This window comes from Echiichthys vipera (genome assembly GCF_963691815.1).
Source record: "Echiichthys vipera genome assembly, chromosome: 1".
NCBI lineage: Eukaryota > Metazoa > Chordata > Actinopteri > Perciformes > Trachinidae > Echiichthys > Echiichthys vipera.
The window spans coordinates 10,900,050-10,923,879 of record NC_139826.1 but is presented as its reverse complement, the minus strand read 5'-3'; the positions used below and the strand labels follow the sequence as shown (position 1 = coordinate 10,923,879).

The window sequence follows — 23,830 nt, the reverse complement described above, 5'->3', positions numbered from 1 at the left end:
ATAATAATAATGATAATAACTTGGATTCATATAGCACCTTTCAAGGAACCCAAGGATGCTTTACATATGTGGGACATACAACCAAAGAGTCATACACACAAGAACACATCTAGAGGCCAAAGGCCTTGGTGAACAGGAATGTTTTGAGAGCAGATGTGAAGGTTATCAGGGTGGAGGCGTTGTGGATGTCTGTGGGGAGTGATTTCCAGAGAGTGGGGACTGCCACGCTGAAGGCTCTGTCCCCAAACATCATAGAGACTTGAGTCTGATGACCATTACCAACTGATTACCGACTGTAGATGATGGTTAGCACACTGCCAGTTTGGAAAAGCAGGCAGGAGTACTGAAACAGAAGCTGTAGTGGACGGGGGAAGCAGCAAAACATATTTTAGACGCCTAAAAAAATGAGAAAATGAGATCCTGTTTCCTTTAAGAGAACAAAGGTTTAATTTGCACAGATGATGTCGGACAAATTGTTCTGAAAAGTTGCTGACCTGCATCAGCATCATCTATTTTCCCCTGTTCTTGTCTGCGTCCAGCATCCCCTCAGAATTAAAAGACATTGTATTACTCGTAGTACTCAGGCAGTGAAAGGCTTAAGGCCTGTGTACGTTTTTATATGGTTGTAGCTTTGTATGGTCCCACATATCCTCCAGCAGCTCAGCCGAATCACCACATTGGCAAGAGTGTGGCTTAAATGGTCCATTTGTGTGAAGTTCTGTTGTGTTCTTTAACGCCCTGATGTAGCACAATTAGACTTTATATTTCAATTATCGTCCGTCAGATTGTTGTTATGATGTCGACATTTCCGACCACAAATTCATGGAGAAAGAGAGAAAGTAAAGAGAAAAGGGACTGTGCTTTGTGCTGGGGTTTGTTGTAGGAAACAATCAGTAAAGTGGTAAACAAACTCCTGGGCAGTTAAGCGCTTGTGATTCTTTTTTTTTTAGCCTCATGTTTTTTTTAAAAGCTCTCTTGTGGCAGTGATAAAGGGAAGGTTGTTTACAGTTTACTGTACAGGACTCTAACACCCGCCTCAAAATGGACTGACAAGTCTGATCGCCAGGCACATGATTGAACACCGCAGCTTGACATTGGGATTGCGTTTCTCCAAGAGTTGAATCCGTCCTGACTTTTCACCGCAGATTTTTCGGCTTCCACCGCCGCAGCCTAAACAACCTACCCCCATTTTAGATAATGGGAGGACTTGCGTTTTCGCCTGATCGCCTGATCTCGTTTGATGAATGAATGCCCATTATCTGTCAACTTCTTTCCCCGATTTGCTGCCCCCTAGTGGTCACACAGCTTTAAGTATTATTGCATTAACAATCAGACTTATAAAGAGCACTTAATCATAGAGAGTGTCAAAAAGGGACATTTCCTTATCTTTATTTACCTTTGTGTAGGTCCTAAATATAAGAACCACAAACACACACACTTACCAGTGTTTGCATCATTCCTTTGGACTGAGGGATGACCACTCTGAGGTCTGTCTTGCGGCTGGTAGGGACCAGGCTGTTTCCAGGAGGTAGAAGAGGAGGAGATTTGGGCGGTATGATCTTCCCCAAGCTGCTTCCACCAGAAGAGGCCACGAAACCGTTCACTGGACACAGAACCACAGAAATACAAGGACATTGGAGAAGTGATGGTAACATTTCTACATGGACCACACCTCAACAGCAGTGTTTCAGAGTCTTTTACAGTATTTTCTTTTTTAGTGCACCTTAATTTAGGAAGATTTTAAATTTGAATGTGCGGGAGGTTACAGTCTCACGTGTTTGATGCATTAAATCAACCAGTCCACTACGAGGCTCCGAATGGAGAAAGTACAGCTATATATTATACAGGAGATAATAATGAATAATTGATCTGTTCTCGCTCTTGACGTTACATAATGGCAGTGTTCTTATGAGACATGGTGTTCTGGGAGGGAGAGCATGAAGCATCTGTGCAAAGAGGACAGTCTGTGGCGAGGGTTAAAGATCCAACAGTCCAGACAAATACAGTTGGCATAAAGGAAGAGAGGAGGACGTATGGTGATGGTGTGTTTCAAAGGTAATGGTTGTCGAGTGTGTTTGTACCACTTCTGAGAGATACATACCAACTGGTCCATTTTGCAGAGTCATATCAGAACTGCCCTGCAGGCCACCTGTGGATAAAAACACAGACAGACAGACAGACAGACAGACAGACAGACAGACAGACAGACAGACAGACAGACAAACAGACAGACAGAGATTGTATTTTGATTTATTTCCCATCAGTTTGAGTTCTGTAACCACTGACACGTATCCAACTTTACTGGTTACTGGTCCTTTTTCCCCCTAATCATTGTTATCGTTTATATCTTTGCACACAGAGTAAAAATTGCCAAAAATGTCCAACATGCAGTCACCCACCACAGGGAAAACATTCACAGAGAAAGCAAGAATGCACATTAAATGTATTAAATGTGCTCGTCAGTGAAATTATTCCTGTGTGTTTCTTTTCTTCCCCCTATCCATGAACTAATACAGGCCTATTTGTCTACTGTTGTTTTTATCACAGTTGTTGGTCCACACATTATTCCCATCAAGACAAAAGGTGATCCCCTAAATTTACATGCCCAAACATTTGTTTCCTACAACTGCATGTCATCAGCTCAGTGTGTACAATGCTGGAATATGATGCACACACAATCACACACCTGTGTTCCCAGTGCTGGGAGGTCTTTGTGGAGGGTTTATACTTCTATGGAGCTGTGTGTGAGGCGAGGAGTGGATCCCACTGTCAGCAAGAGCTGCTGTAGCTGCAGCTAGAGCTTGGGAGGTTGCTCCTCCTCCTCCTCCTCCTCCTGCACCAGGGCTGTACGACATGCTGCCATGCATGAAGTTCTGCTGTGGCAGGCCAGTGGACTGGAAAGGAAGTGACAGATAGAGACATGTCAGCATGAGCGTGATCAATCCCAGAACATGTTTCTGTGTTTGTTTGACCAGCATATGATCACCAACTGAAGCCGACTGACTGGCATAAATGTGACATTTTGTGCTGTATAAAAATAAAAGGGAAGAAGAATCCCAAGCAAAACCAATGGGATGATAGAGCAGGTGGGGACGATGCAGATGGGTTACAGCCTCTTAACATACTTTGAATATTGCAAAGCAAGGCTCTGATCTGCGTCAGTACTGGGTGTACACAATAAACCGCAGTGCAACTTACAACTTTATGACTCTTCATCATGTTGTCAAACTCTTCATTAATCTTCTTGTATTTTTCCTCAGTATTGGGGGTGAGGATGTAGGAGCCGTCAGCATCGGGGCTGTCGCAGCCTCTGTGCTCCTTCTTGTTCAGGGCCTGGAGGTGAAATGGGGACAGCAGCATTAGAAATGTTGATTAAAAAGCATCGGTAAAAAAGTAGAAAAAGCATGAACATCAATAGTTCTTTGGCACAGCTTACAGTGGCCGGTAGTTGTCAGTCATTATACAGCCACATTTTCCCCAGAGAGTGGTGAGGGACTACTGAGAGCAGAGAGCACTTCATAAATCACAACTCACCAGTTTGTTAAAAATGATTTACATATCTATTAAAATTCTTTATAAATTCTTCCTGATGGAAAAGTCATTCATTACAGACCACAATGTCTAAAATATAATACATTTTACAGAGAAAGAACATAGAGCTTTGAAACACATGGGTTCAGTGTTTTTCTCACAAAGAAATCCGTTAAAGATATTAGACAGAAATAAAGATTATGAAAAAAAAAAGCTCTTCACAGATTTAAAAACAGTCAAACTGATTGGTTTAAACTTAAACAGTATTACTGTCTAATAACAAATGTGTGTGTCTTAAGCTGTGGTATTGCAGAACAAAGGATGTGTATGGTTCCTGTTGCTCCCTATCAAATATGTGGTTAAAGAGCAAGAGGGACAACGGCTCACTAACACGACTAGAAACCCGTTTTGATTCTCAAGAGCTTCACTAGGCCCGTCTCTCGATTACTTTGCCAGCCGCAATAATTTCCATTTTTCCGTTTTTCTGCAGCAGGAAAGCCCTGTGAGTAGTAAGTTAGAGGACACGCTAGTTGAGATCTGGAGGTATAAAAACAAAGATGGAATTGGTTTTCAAAGCCAAACGTGACAGCTGCCCTGGGGGAGCACTTTGGGTTCAAACCAAATGGTGAACCACTTTCTACGGAGTATGTCGCATTTGTTGTAAAACAGTAGCAACTAAACACCAATGTGTTCAAATAGACCGAGAGTCCATTTCATGTATTGTTATTGGTTGTTTTGTTTATTTATATTGGATATTTAAAATGTCTTCCGGTTATAGTGTTAAATATTCTTTAGAAATAAACGTTTATTGATCTATGAAAGGATGTACTTGCATTATTATGTTATTATCATTATATCGGTTGAAAATGGTCTCAAAACGACAATATTTTCGCTAATCGCAGTAATTTCTGGGACAATTTATCGCGTAGCAAAGTTCGTTATAGTGACAGGCCTAAGCTTCACAGTACAAAGATACTTCCCAAACACTAGCCATATTTACATCCTGCTGAGGTCTTCGCTGGAATTCTCAATACAGTAAGGATAAGGAAACACTTTGTGATGTGTCAATCATTTGACAACAACATTAAAAAAAACAACCTTGTTAGTGTCTGGTTCATAACCAAACGCAGAAACACAGAGACTTTGATTTGCAGGAGGTTAAATGCTCTTCAGCAACACACTGAACTACTCAGATTATTCTCTGGGAGTTACTGATCTGAGGCAAATCATTTTCAATATTTTGTGGATCACAATAATAATGGCCTAGCTGTCTTTGTAAAATGCATTCATGTTTTGCATGTAAAATATAGCCGGGCAGTTACATTCATGCTTTTGCTAAATATCGTCTGCCTATACAGAGCATGCATTGTTCTTCTTCTCTTGAGTGTCTGACAGCTTTGTTTGCCTTCATGAGCTTTGTAGCAGTGTGACAGATACAAAGCCGGTCTGAGTGGTGCACATATCAACAGTAGTGTTCCTCTAGAGAGACGCTGCTCCACATCACAGTTTTAGTCATCACAGCAGCCTTCTAAACACAATGGACTAGAGTAAGCAGATATTTTTGTAGCCAGCCTGAAAAACTTTGAGAGTTTGGATGGGTGTTTATGGTGGTGTATGGCGGATAGACAGGGAAATAAAAGTTAAAACGTTGGCGGTTAATGCATCCCTGAGTACCACAGAGATATGAGATTCATTATCACAAACAAATCTGTAGAGGATCATATCACTGTCAGCAGCACAGCTGGGACAAATATCAACACCACTGCAGAAAGGCAATCCTGGTAGAGAGAATGCTGCTGTGAGGAAGGACGATCCTGATCTGAACATCAGCTCAGGTCAGAATTACATTTAGGTTCAGTTTAGGGTAAAAGATGCAGTTAGGCATGAAGCTGCCGTTTTAAGCATGGAAGCATCGGTTACAGGTTTCTTAAAGTCCCACTCCAGACACGTTCAGTGGCTGCAAGGAAAGCTCAGCTTCCCCTAAAATGTCACCGAAAAAAATTATAAAAAAGTGGTGAAATATGTACTGCTGTGTGTACATTTCATTGACAAAATACGCAGTAGAAAGCCTTCATCTTTTGTTCAGAATCTGCTACTTATCACAGGTAACCAGTGCAACGTCCTTCTTATTCATTCCCACATCGCCACAGCGCTTTACACAGTCGGACGCTCAGCTTCTACTGACTTCAATGGGGAAGCGTAGAGCGGATTGCAGCCAAACTAGGCGCTCATTGGATAAATGCTGGGCTTTTGTCCCGTCCATCGGGGTCTATGGGGCAGTGGGCTGGCCCGGACGCTCGGCTTCTGCATGATGATTGGATGAGCTGTCTGAGGCAGAAACCTTTTTTGATTGACAGCTAAATGAGCGAATCAGCGATCTTTAAGAATAAACATCCAGCAGAGCATTTTTCAAGTTTTTCATTCTGTTTGGCGACTCTGTTCTGTCACTCTGCGGTTTCTCTCCCCAACGAGCAGCGACAGCTGCGGAGCTTCTCCCCCCGTCACGATCACTCACGCTCACAGGCGGTCACACTTCAGTAGCCTGGTGCAGCAGCTCCAGCTGGGCCAAGGCCGTTTAAGCAGCCTAGCTCTGCTGCCATTGAGAGGACACTGGTGAAGTCCCTGGAAATGACGCCTAGTTTGTACGACAAGGTCACAGATCATTATCTTGAAAAGGAAAGAGGGGTAGAATTTACATATAAATAAACAAACACATTTATGATGTAGGCCGGAAAAATGAGCTTCCCCTCCTTGAAAAACCAGCGGCCGCCACTGGTTTTAAAGTATTTCAAATTTACTCTGCTATGAGTCATATTTTGTTTAGCAGGATTTCCCCACACAGAAAAGAAGAAAACTCACACAAGGGACAGAAAGCACAACTGCTGTTTCTCAATTTTTCTACACCTGGCTTCGCCCTGCCAACCGCTGCTTGTGCCTGCGCAGTCCGCTCAGGTTTCGTTGCCGTTGTTGTGTCGAAGTCTTTCACTCATTAAATTGTGATTCACATATTAGACAGCGTTGGTTTATGGATGAGTGACATGCCAACTAAAGCTTGCCCGGAATATGTTTGAATTTCAAATTGCAGAGAAGTGCACAGAAATCTCCTCCTTCAGGAGAGGAAAGAGAAAACACCTCTTGTGACAAACTTTGGAACAAGTCACTAAAGTCAATGTCAGACATCTTAGAGGACAGAAAAGAAAAACACTTTTTTGAGAGAAGGGGGACTTTAAATATTGTGTCAAGCAATTAACATTTTAATTTTCATGAGCTGATTGGCCAGTTGGGGGCAGCGGAAACAAGATATATACACAACACTGACATATTATCACTTTTTTACTTTTAACTTTTTGGGGTCCAAGTTACTTTCCACTTGAGGCTGGGCCCGAAAGACAGTCAATCCCCCCTCATATTAAAATGTCCAACTTTACAGCAGAAATAAACATGTTTACAGCCTGGTACAAATTAAAGTGAAATTCCGGCGTAAAATCATCCCAGAGTCTTTTCCGGCAAATACTCATCAAATAAGCCATCGAGACAATTTTTTGGTGTAACAACCATTAGCGGAGAAATCCAGCCGCTAACAGTAATTAATGTTATGTTGCTAACACTGATTAGCTCGGGCAGTAGGGTGTAGGCATTAAAACAGATTTTTTAATGACTAATACTGCTCATGATAACACCAAAGCTCTGCAGTTACATGATGAGAGTCCTTACACATAAAACTTTTGACCCGGAAATAGAATAAACCAGGAAGCAACAGCGCCGAAAACAACGTGAAAAAAAACAATAATAGAGGTTTAAACTAAGAGAGGACTATGCAACGGCAAGTAACATCACTACCAAGAAGACCTGTTTCGGTCGCAACTCTGTCCAAAAGTCGGCCATTTGTGATTTTGACAAAGGTGAACCGGAAAAAAAGCTTTATTCAGTCCAGCTGTATGTTGGCTGAGTGCCACCTACTGTACTGGAAGTCGAGTTACTCCATCATTTTCCCATTTAACCCCTGCTCATGTTTACCAGAGGAACTTCAGTAGCCTGATTATTCCCTTAACCGGGGAAAGACCATTTTCTGCTTACTGATGTGCATGTAAACGCACTGATAGTAAAGTCCATTGAAGTCGATTACCAAATGCAATCCACAAGTAAGGAGCCCATTGGTGCTTTGTTTTATGTGTAGGGACTCTTATCATGGTACTGCAGAGGTTTGGTGTTATTTTGAGCAGTATTAGTGGTTAAAAAATCCGTTTTAATGTCTTCAACCTGGTGCCTCGAGCTAATCAGTGTTAGCCGCATTCGGCTGTTGGGGACTATACCGGATTTCTCTGTTATTAGTTGTTACACAAAAAATATTGTCTCAATAGCTTATTTGATGAGTGTATTTGCCTGGGATGATTTCACTTTAAAACAGTTTTAGCCTCTTGAGCAAATTTTCTTGTTCATGACTACTGTACAAGGTTTTCATACAATTCACCCGTTTAAATTATAATAGGGCTTAAAGTTGTATATAATAAGGGCTGGCCATTTTCAATGACAGATGGGTGTGGTCACAGGTGGCGAGCATAGGCATTAAGCTCTACAACTACTACAGCCACACATAAAAAAAAAAACATTTTGTGATGGCAAATTTCACATATTGAAATTCAAACCGTCTAATGCATCACATTAAATTGTAAATCAAGATGAAACACGGACTTGGCAATGTTCCGGAGGTTTAGAACTTGGACGGACGGCTTTAGAACTTGGACGGATGAATTGATGGATGTTAATCTACAGCACCTGGACTTCAGTACAGGAGTTAATGTAAAAAATGAAATCTTATCATGCGAGCCTGTGAGATGACATCACTCCTCTGGTATCCATCATCTCATTTCAGCTTATCATTACATTACATGTCATATCCTGAAAAGGACAAACCAACACAACAGCCAGCTGTCTGTCCACCACATGTCCTCTGCCCACATTCTCAGACACTGGTAGTTATTAGGAGCTTTGAACACACACTTGCAAGTCTATTTTCACCACAGGCTTCAAAATACATTTTAACAACTGGTGACCACTTAGAGAAGTCACACACTCAATTCAATGGCTGGTTATTTCCACACGCCAGAAAACATCAAGCGGGCCAGTTTAAGGACACACGCAGGGTTTGTTCAACTCAGGACATGCTTTCCTTAGAGCTGTCAGTCAGTTTGTTTAGTGGATCCTTTGACAATTAAGCCATTTTGTTAGAATGGTACATTATGTTAGGTACTGTGTAGCAGTGGCAGCAATTAGTCAAAACGACAGGTGGTAAAGAGACACACACACACACACACACACACACACACACACACACACACACACACACACACACACACACACACACACACACACACACACACACACACACACACACACACACACACACACACACACACACACACACACACACACACACACACACACACACACACACACACACACACACACACACACACACACACACACACACACACACACCTCCTGCTTTTACAATGTAAAAAGGAAAATGTAAAACACACACTTGTCACGTCATGTTTACTACATTCTTGCAGAACTCCAACAAAAACTTCGGCTCCATCACCAAAGGATGTTTGGAAAAATCATTCTGTGGTTTATTTTCAGCCATTAAATGCCAACTGCAGGAGTTTGATGTTCCAATATACTAATTAGGTTGTACAGAGTAAAGGGATAGCTCTGATCTTTTCAAGCGGGGTTGCATGAGGTACTTATCCAGAGTCAGTGTGTTACCTACAGTCTAAGGTGAGTAGTAAGTTTTCGTTTCCTTGTACTGAACTTTATTAAAATTCAGAGGAGTTTAAATGCAGCATACTTCGCTCTTACTTGAGTAGATTTTTAGAAAAAAACCCAATACTTATAACCCATTACATTGTAATGCTTATATTTTAGGTGGCCAACTTAGGTTTAACTGCTGCCCTTGTCTCGTCAGTACTTGTATTTGCTTCTCCAAACTGGGGACGCGTCGACAGCCATCTACTGTAGGTATCACAGGAAAGTACATAACCTGTATTGAGATAAGTATCTCACAAAAGTATGCTATGAACGGAATGTGTCTGTGTAAAGCTTTTTGTCACATTTACAACAGAAAACAGATAGGCTCTCATTTTTATCTGTTCAGCTGTCTGCAACGGCTCCGTGCAAACTCACGTCTCAGCTGCGTCTCACAGGCATAAACACGTCCTGAATCGTTTATTTACACTTCAAGTCTGTTTTTTTCTGAATAAATATATTTATTTACATACACTCGCTTCAGTGTTGCATGAATGCTGACAACACATGACGTCCGAGTTTAAAACAGGGGGTAAGTTGACGCAGCTCCACAGCAAAATGCAGCATTACAGCTTTGATATTCAACACAAAATGACTCAGCAGTCATTATTACTGATATGAGCCAAATTACGACGGATGGAAAGTTTTTTTTTTTTTGCTCAGCATCAGGAGTTTGTTACTCTACTCTGATTCAGGTGTGAACTCTGCTTGACCTTACAATCCAAGTGGAGGGAAGAGGACAGCTGGTACTAATTATGTGACCACTCCAGTTTCTTTAAATGTTTCACACCATTCTCAGGTAGCTTTACAGTTTAAATATCGGTGCGGTACAGCTCCTATAAAAAGCAGTCATTTTCTTTAGAGAATAGACAGTGTGAGGGCACAGTGGGACACAGAGTGGACTCAGGAGAGAAGGGTCTAGTGGGATTTGGTCCCACTGGGCTATATGTGGCTCCACAGATGCTGGTTTAAACCACTACATCATGTCTGGGCACTGGCAACTATCTTAAAGTGTCTTTTAAAAGGACCTGAGAGTGTGTGTCTCCTTATCATCTCAAATGTCAAAGTCGGCTTTAGTGGATCTCCAGAGGCATGTGGATCATTGCCACCATGAGGCACGAGCTGCAACGTTAAGCGTCTTAACATGTGAGAGTGATGTCTTGTTGCTGTTGGGGCTGCATCAAAGATAAAATAAGGCCCCCTTATTTTCCCCGGAGAGAGTCTTTTCCAGTTGGGTGATTGCCCTGTAGGCTAAGAATAATGTTTGAGATGTGATTCGACACATCTGTGGCAGATAAGCTCACACACTTCCAAAGGCCAGTCCAAGCAGTTGCTACAGACTGATTTTCTGTGAAGCATCCTATCATATTTGACTCGCACTAAACCAAATCCACCGCTGTGTTGTATGCCACAGTGTCGGGTTTCAGTGTGTTGTAGTTTTAATTTTCTGTCATGGTTCTCATTTATCTCTGGACTCTGCAGGCTGAAAGGACTGCATTGCATACAGTACCTTGGATGGCTGCTCTGTTGTTGTTGAAACTCAACTCCGCTGCACACAAACCTGTCTCATTATTATGACAAAAGTAATCTGTCAGTGAGATGAGCTGACCAGTTGGCTGACTTGGTAGTTGTTTTAGCTGGCAGACCATCGCCCTATAAAAAAAAGCGTCTTCCTGGCATCCAGCTTCATTTTGGGTCTCCTGTGTATGTAGACAGATCTTTATAGTGTATTTCAAAAGACTATTGTTGCTTAAAGTCACACTGAAATTAAATGGCAGGATTGCTAAGAAATCATAATCCGAATCATATCCGTATGCATCTAAATCTACCAATAGTTTTTAGGAAGGGAGTTGTATAAACTGTGGAACTCAAGTGTCATGAATAAGAACAATAATAACAATTATTAACTTTATTTCTAGAGCAGCTTTCATACAAAATGCAGCTCAAAGTGCTTTACGTTTAAAGAAGCACAAAGGTTTCGACCAAGCCTGATGTTTTTGGGTAAGGATGTCCATAATTTGGGAGCACAATTGAAAAGAGCTGCATCTGCAATTTTCCTTTGGGTAGGGTTATGGCTCTCTAGCAAGCTAGCAGTAGATGATCTGAGGGCCTGTGAAGGAACATAGAACAACAGGGAGTCTGTGATAGAAAGAATCAAGACCGTGGAGTAGAGCCTGTGTATTTTGAGGGGAAAAACAGTTCCATTAGATACAGACATTCACAGCTCAAACACATTTCTGCCTGGCTCGTGACAGAACAACTGAACGTGCTGCTGCTCTCTCCTTATTAACTCAACAGTCGGTCTCTCCAAAAGTCAAAGCCACTGAGAGAATATTCAGAGAAATATTGGTGATACCACTGAAGAGAGAAGAGTCGGCAGGCGCAAAAAGGGTCTAAAAGGGTATAAAAAGTCGTCACATTTAGGGAGAAAGTTGCTCTGTTGGCAACACTGAGACTGATACCCCTCCTGTATCTGTACAGTAAATATGAAGCAGCCCTGCACTGGCACTTTCAAAAGCTAACACAAGCACCTCTAAAGCTCATTAACATGTTACATGTTACATATTGCTGTTGCAGCCCCATCCATCCATCTTCTCATCAAACTCTCAGCAAGAAAGTGAATAAGTGTATTTCCCCCAAATGTCAAACTATTCCTCTACAACACTAATGGTGGCAAGCTGATTCTATTCTAAACGAAAAGACACCCAGCAAAAACTGCAATATTATGATTATATAAGTGAGGAGAATTCAAATTTCAATTTCAAATGATCCCACCTTTATTTAAGCTTCATTTTAAGCGATAAAGCGTATGCTGGATATGTAGACTAGCAAACATCATGTTCCATCAAACAATGACAATGAATCCAACGAAGCTTTCTGCCGGTCCGTCACGGCATTGGAAGTCGGTTTACTTTCACACATAGTCAAATTACATACTTGAATGTTGCAAATGGACTCTCACTTCCCAGGCTTTGTTTCAACCATGTTTGCCTTGTATGTCTGATACGTGCGGGGAAAAAACAAATGAGGGCTCAAAGCAGGCAAATCAAGGCCGGCTACTGGCTTAAAGAGCCAACACAGGTGTCTGCTTGTAGCTTAGAGCAGGAGACCACACATGCTATTTAGAATCATTATGGGCGATAGAAATGACGCATGTTAACAACCTTTACCGCTACTGTTGCCACATCTGAGAGGGTGATCCAGCATTCAACATTGTGGTCCTGGGAGAGGTTTTACTGTTTCACATGCATGTTCCCGTTCACCCCCGTCTTATTCCCCATGAGACACAATGTTAGATTTGCTTGGGAGGGATACGTTTGAGAGTCGGCTTACATAAACAGCCACAAAGTGAGTCACGATGGCCATTCATCTTTAATGGCAGCTGCAATGAGTACGTGCTGTGAGAGACAGGACATCGCTGCTCAGGGACCATGATGCAACAACAGGACTCCACAGAACTAGTGAACGGCTGGATCTTATCTTGTGCCTGAAAACATTTATGTCTCTGGTAGGCCAGCTTGGACTGCTGTGTGTTAACGCAAAACTAACGTCTCACAAATGATTTATTTATTCATATCCAAAGTTGGAAGACCAGCCAACCATGAATCTATTTCCTGAAAATTCATGATGGGAAAATCTCAGTCTTCAATATTAGTTGCATCCATTTGCTGTATGTCACACAGTAAACAAGACAAGACACACTGAAAGTCTGACAGGGAAGATGTTCTGCCATTACAGCCATTTGTTAGTTTCATGTTTATATCTTTTCATAAATAAAGACATGCATATACCCAATGAGATGCGTGCTGAATCAAAGAAATATCCTAAAAAAAAAACATGATTATAATGTATATATATATATAAATAAGACATATACCCCCCATACCTTCTTTATCAACTTTATCTCATCCCTAAAAATGACTCTTTGTAATCAGAAACTCTTTTTGGACCCTCTTCTTAAGTCAGATTTTTATGCAAGTACCCTGCAAGTATAATGTGTTATGGCATTTCCGCGCAACACAGTCTCAGCATGTCAAATAGCGACCTGCTGGGGGACTTGCTTCATGCACTTCCCTGAACTCCCGCTACGTTCTTCGTGTGCTTCTTCATCACTCCTCTCAGACTGTTGTTGATCTTGCAATCGTTTCAGTCTGGTTAAATCCCCATCACGATGTGTCGACCTACTTTCTCTTTCTCTTTTGCAAATACGAAAGTTTGACACAGAAAACCCGCAATTTAACAGCCAATGAACAGATAAGTATTTGTCACTGTGAAGCTGTCACGGTGAAGCCTGTGTGTTACTATACTGGATATACGACTGTATATCTGTGTGAAGCAAAAATCTAAAATTGGTAAAGTAACTAGTAACTTAAGTTATCAGATAAATGTAGTGGAGTAAAAAGCAGAATATTTCCCACTGAATTGTAGTGAAGTAGAAGTAAAAAGTAGCATAAAACGACAATAATCAAGTAAAAAAACATGAGCCTCAAGCTTGTTCTTTAGTACAGTATCGAAATTTAAAGATACATTCATATAATACTATTACCGTCTTATATATATTATGTTTCAAATGATATTGTGATATCAATTTTAGAGCATGCCTTACAGACCTTCGTCATATTTGTATTTGTTGTTGTGACAAAAACCCCTAATGCCTTTAAAAATGTATAGGTTCACCTTTCACTCTCCTACACAATCAAATGACAAAATATTTCAAATATCATAGCCTTTGAACCATTTCACAATTGTTTACGCAAAATAGGCTGTTGAATGTGCTGCATATTTGCATTTAGCTGGCACTGACAACACTGTTTACATAATAAGCTTAGACAGATCATCAAATAAAAAAGTAAAAACACTAACTGTACAGTAATAAGACTGGAATGACTACCATATTTTATCAGGCCAAAGCTCTCCAATCACAACCCTAGCACTGATATTAAGGCATGAAAAGACCATTTGACCTAAATTACGGTGTCACTCACCTCGACAATGTCAGAGTTGGTTCTGCTCTCATGGGGCTCGTTATACTCCGTGTACTTCAGGAGGACTTTGTCCATGTCTGTGCTGGCATACTGGAACAGTTTGTTGGAGCTGTTGAAGATGATGAGGGCGATTTCACAGTCACACAGAACGCTCAGCTCATAGGCCTTCTTCATCAGACCAAACTTCCTCTTCATGAAGGTCACCTAAGAAGACAGAAACTGAAGATCAATCTACTTTTCTTCAATATCCACTCCTGTCCCCCAAAAAGACAAGGGAAGAACTACAGCAGGAGGAGTTTGCCGTTTATAAGTTGTGACCCTAGGAGGATCATACAATTCGGTCATTGCTCGGAGGCACATTTTCAACTGACAAGCAGTTTACTTGCAGGGTGATAAAAGTCAGCAGCCAAATTATGATCGCTCATCAGAAAAATCTATATGAACTGTACAACAAACAGTTGTTAGAAGGAAGAATTATATCTGACAGTACCCATCCCCTGCACTTGGAATTTAGGTTCCTGCCTTCTGGTTCCCACCTCAAACCCAAACTTATAAATTCTCTTTCATACCATTTCACTGCTCAACTCTGTAAAATACAGCTGGCATTGGCTCATCTCCAACCGTGCCTGTTTCTCTGTTCTTTTTCACTTATATTCAAACTTTTGCTTATGTATTCACCTTTTACTCTTGTATTTATATGTGTTTTTATTATCGTCGTTTTTTTTTTTATCTTGTGTGTCTTGCCCTGTACTGGTTTTTATGGCCACTGCGGTAGAAGCAATTGCCCCTGTGGGATAAATAAAAGGTCTGAACATGAACTTGGGAGAACAACGGTAAAACTTAAGTTCAACAACGGAGGGATTTTCAAGACTATCTTGAAACAAGATCAGTTGCATTTCCTATGACCTAAAAGCATATTCTGAGCTGGCACAAGATTAACCCCTTTCATTGCCCTGCCAACTTTTTCACTCTTGGAGGCTGCTAGGCTGGGTTTGAGAGATAGAAACTAGAAGATCTAAGGAATGCACTAGTACCAAACAACTTGTTTGGAGGTGGCATCATAATGCTCCACGGTTAGACCCTTTATAGAAATGCCCACTTAAAAAATGAAATTTCTCTCCTTCAGTTCAAATTGTGGTTTTAGCCAGTTCTTCAATAGTCTATTTGAATATTTCTGCCCAACTGTATTCATGTGTGATGATGTTAATCCCCATAGCAGCCATTTAATTGTAGTGAGAGCATTTTTTTATAAAATGTAAAACTGTTGTGACCTCTATGATAATCACAGCCTCATGAAACTTTACAACCACAAACTAAAGACCTAGGTCATTAGGACGAGTTATGGCTTTCCCAGGTAGATTGACAATAAAGGTGTTTCTGAGCAGTTTCCAGAACACAAGTGCTCACTATTCAATCACTGACAATTCTAACAGAAATCTCCAAATGTCAAAAGTTTATCCTTAATCACAGTATGGATTTTTCTATGGTGTTCCTCAACGTCTAGGTGTCTTAATGTGGTATATTGGAGCTCTTAAATACTAATTTATGACTAGAAAACCTTTACAGTACTGAGCTGCATCTCAAATTCATCTTCAGGTTTCTACTGTTGACCTGCCATCTTCCCCTGAAGATCCCACCCTGACCCTCAACTCTCTTAAAAAAAGGGTGGCATACAATAATAATGCTTTATAGATAGGGGTGGGTTCATTTTTAGGCAGCTGCTTTTACCCAAAATAACTGACAATGAGCCGCTGAGCCACAGCGGTAGCACGAGCTACTTACACAAAATCAACTGACATCGAAATACAGTTAATTGGTGACAGAATCAGAGATGAGAAAAGGGATTCAAAATGTGTCACACAGCAAGGGAAGAGGGAGGGGGTTTCCTAAAAGAAGGTGTCAGTAACCTGGGAATTGACTTCCACTTCTTGAGTGGGTGGGGAAAGCCACTGAGTAATGTTTCTCCTCCCTTAATGATTACTATCAAGCTGTTCAGCCTTGATTGTAATCACCTTCCTTGGAAGTTCACATACTGTCAGTAAACCTTTCTTGGAGTGATAAAACTAACCACCACTCCAAGCATACAGTGTAATATTGTACTGTGAAGCACTTCTGAAACCTCCATTTTCCCTAAACCCATTACATGCACCTCTACCATTGAAATGAAATGCTTGGCGTGTACAGGTCACACATCAATCATACTCTCATCACTTTCCTGATATGCAGCTACCTCCCTACAGTGAGTCATCTCTATGTATCTGTGCGGGTCCTTCTCCTGTCATAGCCTCTGGGATGGTGACTCATGCCTTCACACCTTCTCACACCTCCAAGACTTCCAGCCATGCAGAGTATCAGGCGTATTGGTCCTTCTTATATTTCATGTTCTTACATTTCCACACGTTCACAGCTCTGCAGCTCAAACACAGTCAGGCAAAGGCGCTGTATCAGCAGTTTATGATCAAGTTGCTTCTTCAATATAACCAATAAGAAACATAAATAGTTAAATGAACTACAATTGCAATATTAGAGAACTTTAGCACTTACACAAGTAATTTAGATTCTAAGCAGATGCTCAGATTTAGATATTTTAGCAGCCAATATTGACCTATCAAAGACATATGAATTAGCATCCGCTATAAACACTAGGATACTTGCATTGGATAGCTGTTCTCAGTTTGTCTATTTACACTGTATCTGTCCCTATCAAATAAACCCCAAATACATAAATAAGGGTGTCAATATATAATACATATATATATGTGCCGATATGAAAAGCTTTTTTACAGAAAATATAATATAAATCTAAATATATGATGATGATATATAATGATTCTTTATATAATAGATAAACAATGCTTGAGATGATTAAGAATTTATTTAGCTCTTTGTTTTATTTTTTATGTATTCTTTATTTCAATGGTCAGTAAAGTGACTGATACTAAACAGTTTATTTATCTATTTCAAATAAAAAATGTATGTATTCTTTATTTCAATGCTCAGCAAATTGACTGACATTAAGCAGTTCATTTCGCTATTTATTTTATTATTATTTATTTACTCTGTTTTTTTCTCTGTCAATTTCTAGAATTGGTTGACAATACATTATATTATATAATGTATAATAAAACATATTCTTTATTAAAGTTATTTGTTTAAGAAACCAGCCCTCTGAGTACCTTTGTCACATCGGTGCAACATCTCCATAGAAAAGATTTATTCGGCCACCATATGGATCAGTTAATCAGTTAAATCTTCCCCGGTATTGGGCTCAAATATTCCGTATCACTCGGGGCTCTACTCTGACTGAGAATCCCTCAAATCCACACCCATGCTGTTCTACTCTTCACTCTACTCTTATATGCTCCTGAAATGAAGAAAGAAATCCCTCTGTACCTTGGCATCCTACATATGATTACTTTCCATAGCATCACTTCACCATCACTGGGAATTCAAATATCCCCTCAATCTGCTGCAACTTCTGAGCACTGACCTCCTTGTAAGAAATTATGCTTCCTCCAAAGTGGGCCTCACTGGAAGTGAGATAACTGGCATATGCAGAGTGGAAACCATAGCCTTCATAAGCTAAAGCATGGTGACTTCCAGCCACTTCCAGCCCCACAGAACTGCGGAAAGTACCACTAAATACATGATAACACTGTGGCTTTTTACATTTTATAGCACATGATAAGGTAGGACGTGCTGCTCACTGATTTAGTCTCCTATTTGGTCATAAAAGCATATCTTCTTAAAACATTTAAAAATGTTCCCAATGAGGCTGATATAATGTCACGTTTGTCTCCAGTGCAGTTTAATTTGCTTTTGCCAAGATGTTAGAACTCCTGCAACATCACAACTTCCAGTTAGGGTGTAAAGACTTCATCAGTTGGCCAGTTGAGTTCATGTTCAACCAAGCTGAACATTTGCACAAATGCCAGACGAATTTGGTACAGTAGTGGTCACTGAATGCATCTCATTAGAGTAACAACATCTGATCAGAGTGGTAAAATGAACGCAGCTTATTTTGTTTTTTTAAACAGTTATCTCTTAAATTATGTTGTAAATTCTGTTCATTATTTCTTGAGCTTGACTTGCAAATACTTTTCTAAAAAAGAGATAACCAAAAACTGCCTTGTTCCTTTTTTTAGAGTACATGTATGACGTCTGATGGCTGCTGTATCATGGTTGATCTTTCCACTGTCATTATTATATATATTCTGCTTTGTCTGCAAAAGTGTGATAGTTTGAAAAAGCAAAAAAACAGCTGAAAACACTTGATGCATTTCAAAGATAAAAGAACACAAGCCAACTTCCCAAAATAGAGTACAGGAAGCTAAATTTACACACCGACAGCTAAAGCAGTGTCTATCTAAAAAGGCTCTGGCCAAGACAACCAAACATCAAATATAAACATCATCCCAGATATTTATTTTCCAGCCACATCCCTATTTCAAGAGTCTGCGCCTTCCTTCCAGACAGGCTGGTATTTGTTGTGCTGTTGGGGGTGATATATATAGAGAAGACAGACGGAGAAGGATTCCAGTGGGCAGCAGTGTGGCTGTGCAAGGAGACGGTGAGGAGAAAAGGCCACTGTGTGTCCCTAACACTGACCCACCCTGCTAATGACAGGGTGCCGTCCGGACCCAGCTAACCCCAAATTACTGCCCTTGCCACCAGCTGTGACCGCTGCACTCTCAAGAGTAAAATTGCTTTGAAGAATCTTTAGGAGTTTTTTAGATTGAAAACAAAGAGGATCCACAGAAGGCTCCTTGAGGGGTGCCTTTTGTAAAGAATGTGTTCATGATCAATACTGGCACATATAATATTTAGTCTTCATATAGGAAACTATAGGACTACTTTTAAAATGTAAAGCTCTGCTAGTAGTTGATGCTCCTTTGGATCTTTAAAAACAGGGATATCCCTTGTTGTGATCTGAGCAGAACATAACAACCAAAGAGTTCCCAAATTGTCTCTAGATGTAGTTTACCACGGAAGAAACATACAGTGTTTTTGTATGGATGTATGTTGTGGTACAGAAGACTGAAGAAATGATTGTCAGGAGAAGGTGTGTGGCTGCCCGATCCATACCAAAACCCTGATCCCTTATACGCACGTGCTCAGATGGTTACGGTTAGGCATAAAGTGGTTAGGGTCAGGATAGCCCACTGGTCAGGTCATAGGTTAAAAACGGATCAGGTTGCCGGTACAGATCGGCTAGTGACAAGCTGCACAAAGCATACAACTAAATGGCTGAGATGTAAACTGAGATGATGGAAGGAGACACCGACCTGTCGGTTTCTCTCATCTACGATCCGGGTGATCTGGATCTTCTTCCTCCCCATTGCCAAAACAACTTCTTCTAACAGCTGAAGAAGAATATCAGTGTGCTCCAGATGGTTCAGAGTTCAACAGACAATCCTTAAAACATCGTTCCACTGTCGACTCTGTTACTCCAGCATCAGTTTGGCATGGCTTACTGAAAAAAGAACAAGATAGAGACGGGGTCAACATAAAAGTGGCATACACAGGTATATTCAGTAAATCATATAGTGAATGTTCACCAGAGCATCACTTAACAAAAGACCATAGATTCGTTGCACTGAAGGCAATATCCTCATCATTACACTCTGGGATGGAGTAAACAAGAGATATTGTCCTTAGAGTTCAGGAATGATGGATGAATAAATTACATCTATAAGGTTTACTGGCTTCTGGAGACAATTTGTACTCACAATTTCAAATGATTCTGTACAAACATTACTGTGAAACCAACAAGAACACTCTTCTGTGTCAGAATGACCTGATGGACCATTCTTGCAATGAGTCTTCACTTTTGTCCCAAACGGATGAAGACACCAGCTACTTCTTTTCCCACAGGTTTCCCACCAAAATACACAACCAAGCCAAAGGCACTGCTACCAGGAATCTGAACCAGAATTTGTGCCACAGCGGAGTGCAGGAATTTTGGCATTAGACGTATTTTGCTTTGGGATGGAATCTGTGACCATTTGATTTACAATAAACACATCAAGAAGAACTCAAAAACACACCAGCGAAGAAAGACCATGCAAGGTTAACCTAGTGCATCTACAACTTCATCACACACCTCGTCTAGCTGGCTCCAAACTCGCCTCCACAGCAACACTCCTTCACATGCGGCAACATGGATATTTAGCCCTGCAGTCTTGAGTGAACTCGACTCTCCTGCTTTCTCCTCCTGCAGGAGTGCCCACCTGCTTTGCTGTGTCCCTCCTCTCCTCAGCCTCAGCGTTTCTGAGCCCTGCCTTTCCCCAGAGCTCCTTAGCTTTTTCTTAATCTCATCTGATCTGGGAGGAGGCAGAGAGGGAGGCGAAGCCAGGCTTTATCCTAACCCTCTCTGGATTACTGCAGCATGTGGATCCCAGAGCTGAGCCACCAATACCCCCACAGCAGACCCAGTTCACAGGGTTGGGAGATGAGAGAAATACATTTGTCATGCACCAGTGGATGGTGATTGAATGCTGATTGAAATGACATCTACATTCGATAAAAGATCATATAATGGAGTGGCAGTCACTTAAATACAGCAGATACAGGAAGAATAAAGAAATGAAATAGCAAATCCCATGTTTATTTAAAACGCATTTTGTTGTTTTATAGTATTGTGGTCTCCCTTTGAGTGATTGTTTAAAAGCTTCCCACTGAGTGCACACTCACCCTTAATTTTCATATTATTTTGTCCTTGAACATTTTAGAATGAAGTTGTATATAATGGCAATTGGTTTACAAGAGACTGCATGCTATTCTCTAACCCCTACAGTTCTCCACCAGCCCAGATCACAGCTGACCCTGCCCAGGCAGTTCAGCGCACACAATATAACAAAGACTCCTTGCATATTTGGGATTTAAAGGTCACAAGGATTTATCTGTCTGTCAATCGGGATGATTTGATGGCAAGACACATATTTTGACATGAGAAAAATCCTTAGCATCACTCTCCTGTGCTGCAATTTCCATGGGAAAAGACATTTCTTTCAGCACGCATTCTTGAAAAATGGATCAGCTTATTTGCTGTAATATTGCTAAGGAATCAGTTAAACCATTGTACCTGTGTAAAGTCACTCAATGGTGCTTTCTGCAAAAATCCTTGAAAAGCAGAAGGCGTTTTCTTGCACTCGTGTAATAATACTGATATGGGTGTAATGAGTCATTGTGTCCATAACAATGTGTTGATCTGCTAAAAGACATCATGCACTGACTTTAGGAATAATCAATTTAAAACATTTTAAATCACATTTCAAAACTCCTCTCTCATCTGCCAGGTTTAAAAAGCTGAAACTGGGACTCCCACTATACTACTGTTAATGCTGCCAATGCAAGTATGAAATATTATTTCTACTACTGCTGCCACTACTTTATTATTTCAGTTGGTTTATTTTTTCAGTAGGGATGACATTAAACCTTTAGGTGTGATCCTCCAGTTTGATGGTAGCGACAATAGATGTCTAATGTTGGTGAGAAATGGAAGCTTGAATACAGAATACACACAACAAAAATAAAAATACAAATGTACCAACTGTTTATAGGCAATTTTCTGTCTTTGACGATAAATCTCTGTCTGAGGCTGCAGAGTCTGTGAAGCAACGATGGAGCCTGTTCTACATTTACATCTAACATCCCAAAGTTGTCCTGATCAATGCAGATGTAATATGTTACTATGGCAGAAACTCTATCTTGCCGACGTAAAAATCAATACAACCCACGGGATGAGCCAACGGGCTGCAGGAACCAGCACTCAAACAAGCATCTACAAGGCTGAGCTTTGTATTGTAATTTCATTACACCAAGAAGAAAAGTCACACCTTACCTAATACAATGAGCACAACAATTTAGAAACATTTTGATGGTAATTCAGGACTGAATCCTCTCGAGGCTCTTTTGAAAAGTAAACCTCAGTTTGCCAATGTTCAAGTGTCTTCAGATGATATAATATATATGTAGCAATTTCAAATAAAACCATTGGTTATACAATCTCACACTGGACTCAAAAGCCTGAAACGCAAACTACACATGACTCACATGCTGCTTCAATCTGCATGATTTTCCTCTGATCATACAGGGATGTATGTGTTTGGTATCGTGTAAAATAAAAACAACTTAACATAATGGTATTCACATTTTATTATTCATTTCCGAGATATTTAGCATTTTGGAAAATCACTTCTATTCTTATTTTATTAATTTCCTGAAAAGCCCGGAAAAAAAATCAATGAAACGACTCTTTCTAATCTATACTTGCCTCTGACCTTCTCAATGCCTCTCTTTAACTTCAAAATATACCCCCCGCCTCTCTGGATGTACCCTTAACAAGAAGTGCTAAGCCCCTCAAGCGAACCTCACAGCCAAACGCTCTGCTCTTTATCTCACCCATGAAATCCAATTCCTGTGGATCTTTGGAAGCGTGGCCATGCTTTGTGAGGGTGTGAAATACACTTTTCCAAGGTTGGATTGCACAGGATTTCGTATCTGTTATGCCTATACAATAGTCACTTCTTGTTGTTTTGGTAAATAGTGCTGCGTTTCATTTTTCCACACATAAAGCATGCTGAATGTTGCATATGACAGCATGAGAAAATAAACATGTTTTCTTCTGTTTGCTAAAAAACAGTGTGATGGTTAATATAGCTGTCAGTAAATTCACTAATGCTTTACATCCACTCTAATGCCTATGCAGCACACCCTGCATGAGCAGTGCGTGACGGCTACCTTGCTGAAACCACAGTGAGTTGAAAATGATTATAAATAATAGAATGTTTCATTTCATTTCATTATGAATGTCATTAATGTTTGCTTCAGACAGAGACGCCTGAAATTCTCTCCACGGAAACGAAACAAAAGTGTTGAGTAAAGTATATATCACATTTTGTGACCTATTCTACATATATACACATTGAAAGTGCTGTTATGATGTCAATATGACTGTCAAAAGACCATTTCACTGTCTCTTTTTGCTGCGAACAGAGCATTTGGCGATGCACACGTGCTGCTCACATGAGATGTGGCCCAGCCGTGAGATGGAATTTAGGGAAATATACTGGATTTATTGGCTTTCTCTTTGTCAAGAGGAATATGAGACCTATACTATATGTTAAATATTAAACTGGAGACAGGATGATTAGCTTAGCTTTGCTTAAAGACTGTAAAAAGTGGAAACAGCTAGCCTGACTTTGTAAAGTGCACACATGAGAAATCAATCTTTTCATCAAACTCTGTAAGACAGTAAATATGCGTATTTACCAAAATGTATAACTTTTACTTTAAAATAATTCCTAGATTTAAATTGTATGATTAAAGCATATAATGATAGTAAATTGACTGATTGATACATTCTTTTGGCACCTAATTTCATATTACCTCAAATCTTCAGTTGGGGACAGAAGACCATGACCTAGACTTGGTGGGCAGTTCTTAAGAAATATAAACAGCGGTGCAGTTTCCCCGGGAAGACTGTTCTGGAGTGGACCCACAGC

At 40.4% G+C, this 23,830-nt stretch overlaps 1 protein-coding gene across 4 annotated transcripts in view; it reads right to left on the bottom strand.

The window, feature by feature from the left end:
• Positions 1-23,830, bottom strand: part of LOC310948860 (myocyte-specific enhancer factor 2A-like) — a 46,013-nt gene that overhangs the window by 5,760 nt on the left and 16,423 nt on the right. For 3 of the 4 annotated variants that reach the window (XM_083916135.1, XM_083916132.1, XM_083916133.1), the window contains 6 exons: positions 19,610-19,797; positions 14,325-14,528; positions 3,199-3,333; positions 2,687-2,894; positions 2,102-2,149; positions 1,443-1,603 (listed from right to left, as the gene is read on the bottom strand). In XM_083916135.1, coding sequence (XP_083772261.1) covers positions 1,443-1,603; positions 2,102-2,149; positions 2,687-2,894; positions 3,199-3,333; positions 14,325-14,528; positions 19,610-19,663 — 810 coding nt within the window. In that variant the 5' untranslated portion in view covers positions 19,664-19,797. Of the gene's footprint in view, positions 1-1,442; positions 1,604-2,101; positions 2,150-2,686; positions 2,895-3,198; positions 3,334-14,324; positions 14,529-19,609; positions 19,798-20,427; positions 20,566-23,830 lie in introns of those variants that run through there. The other variant, XM_083916134.1, reaches the window with a different exon arrangement.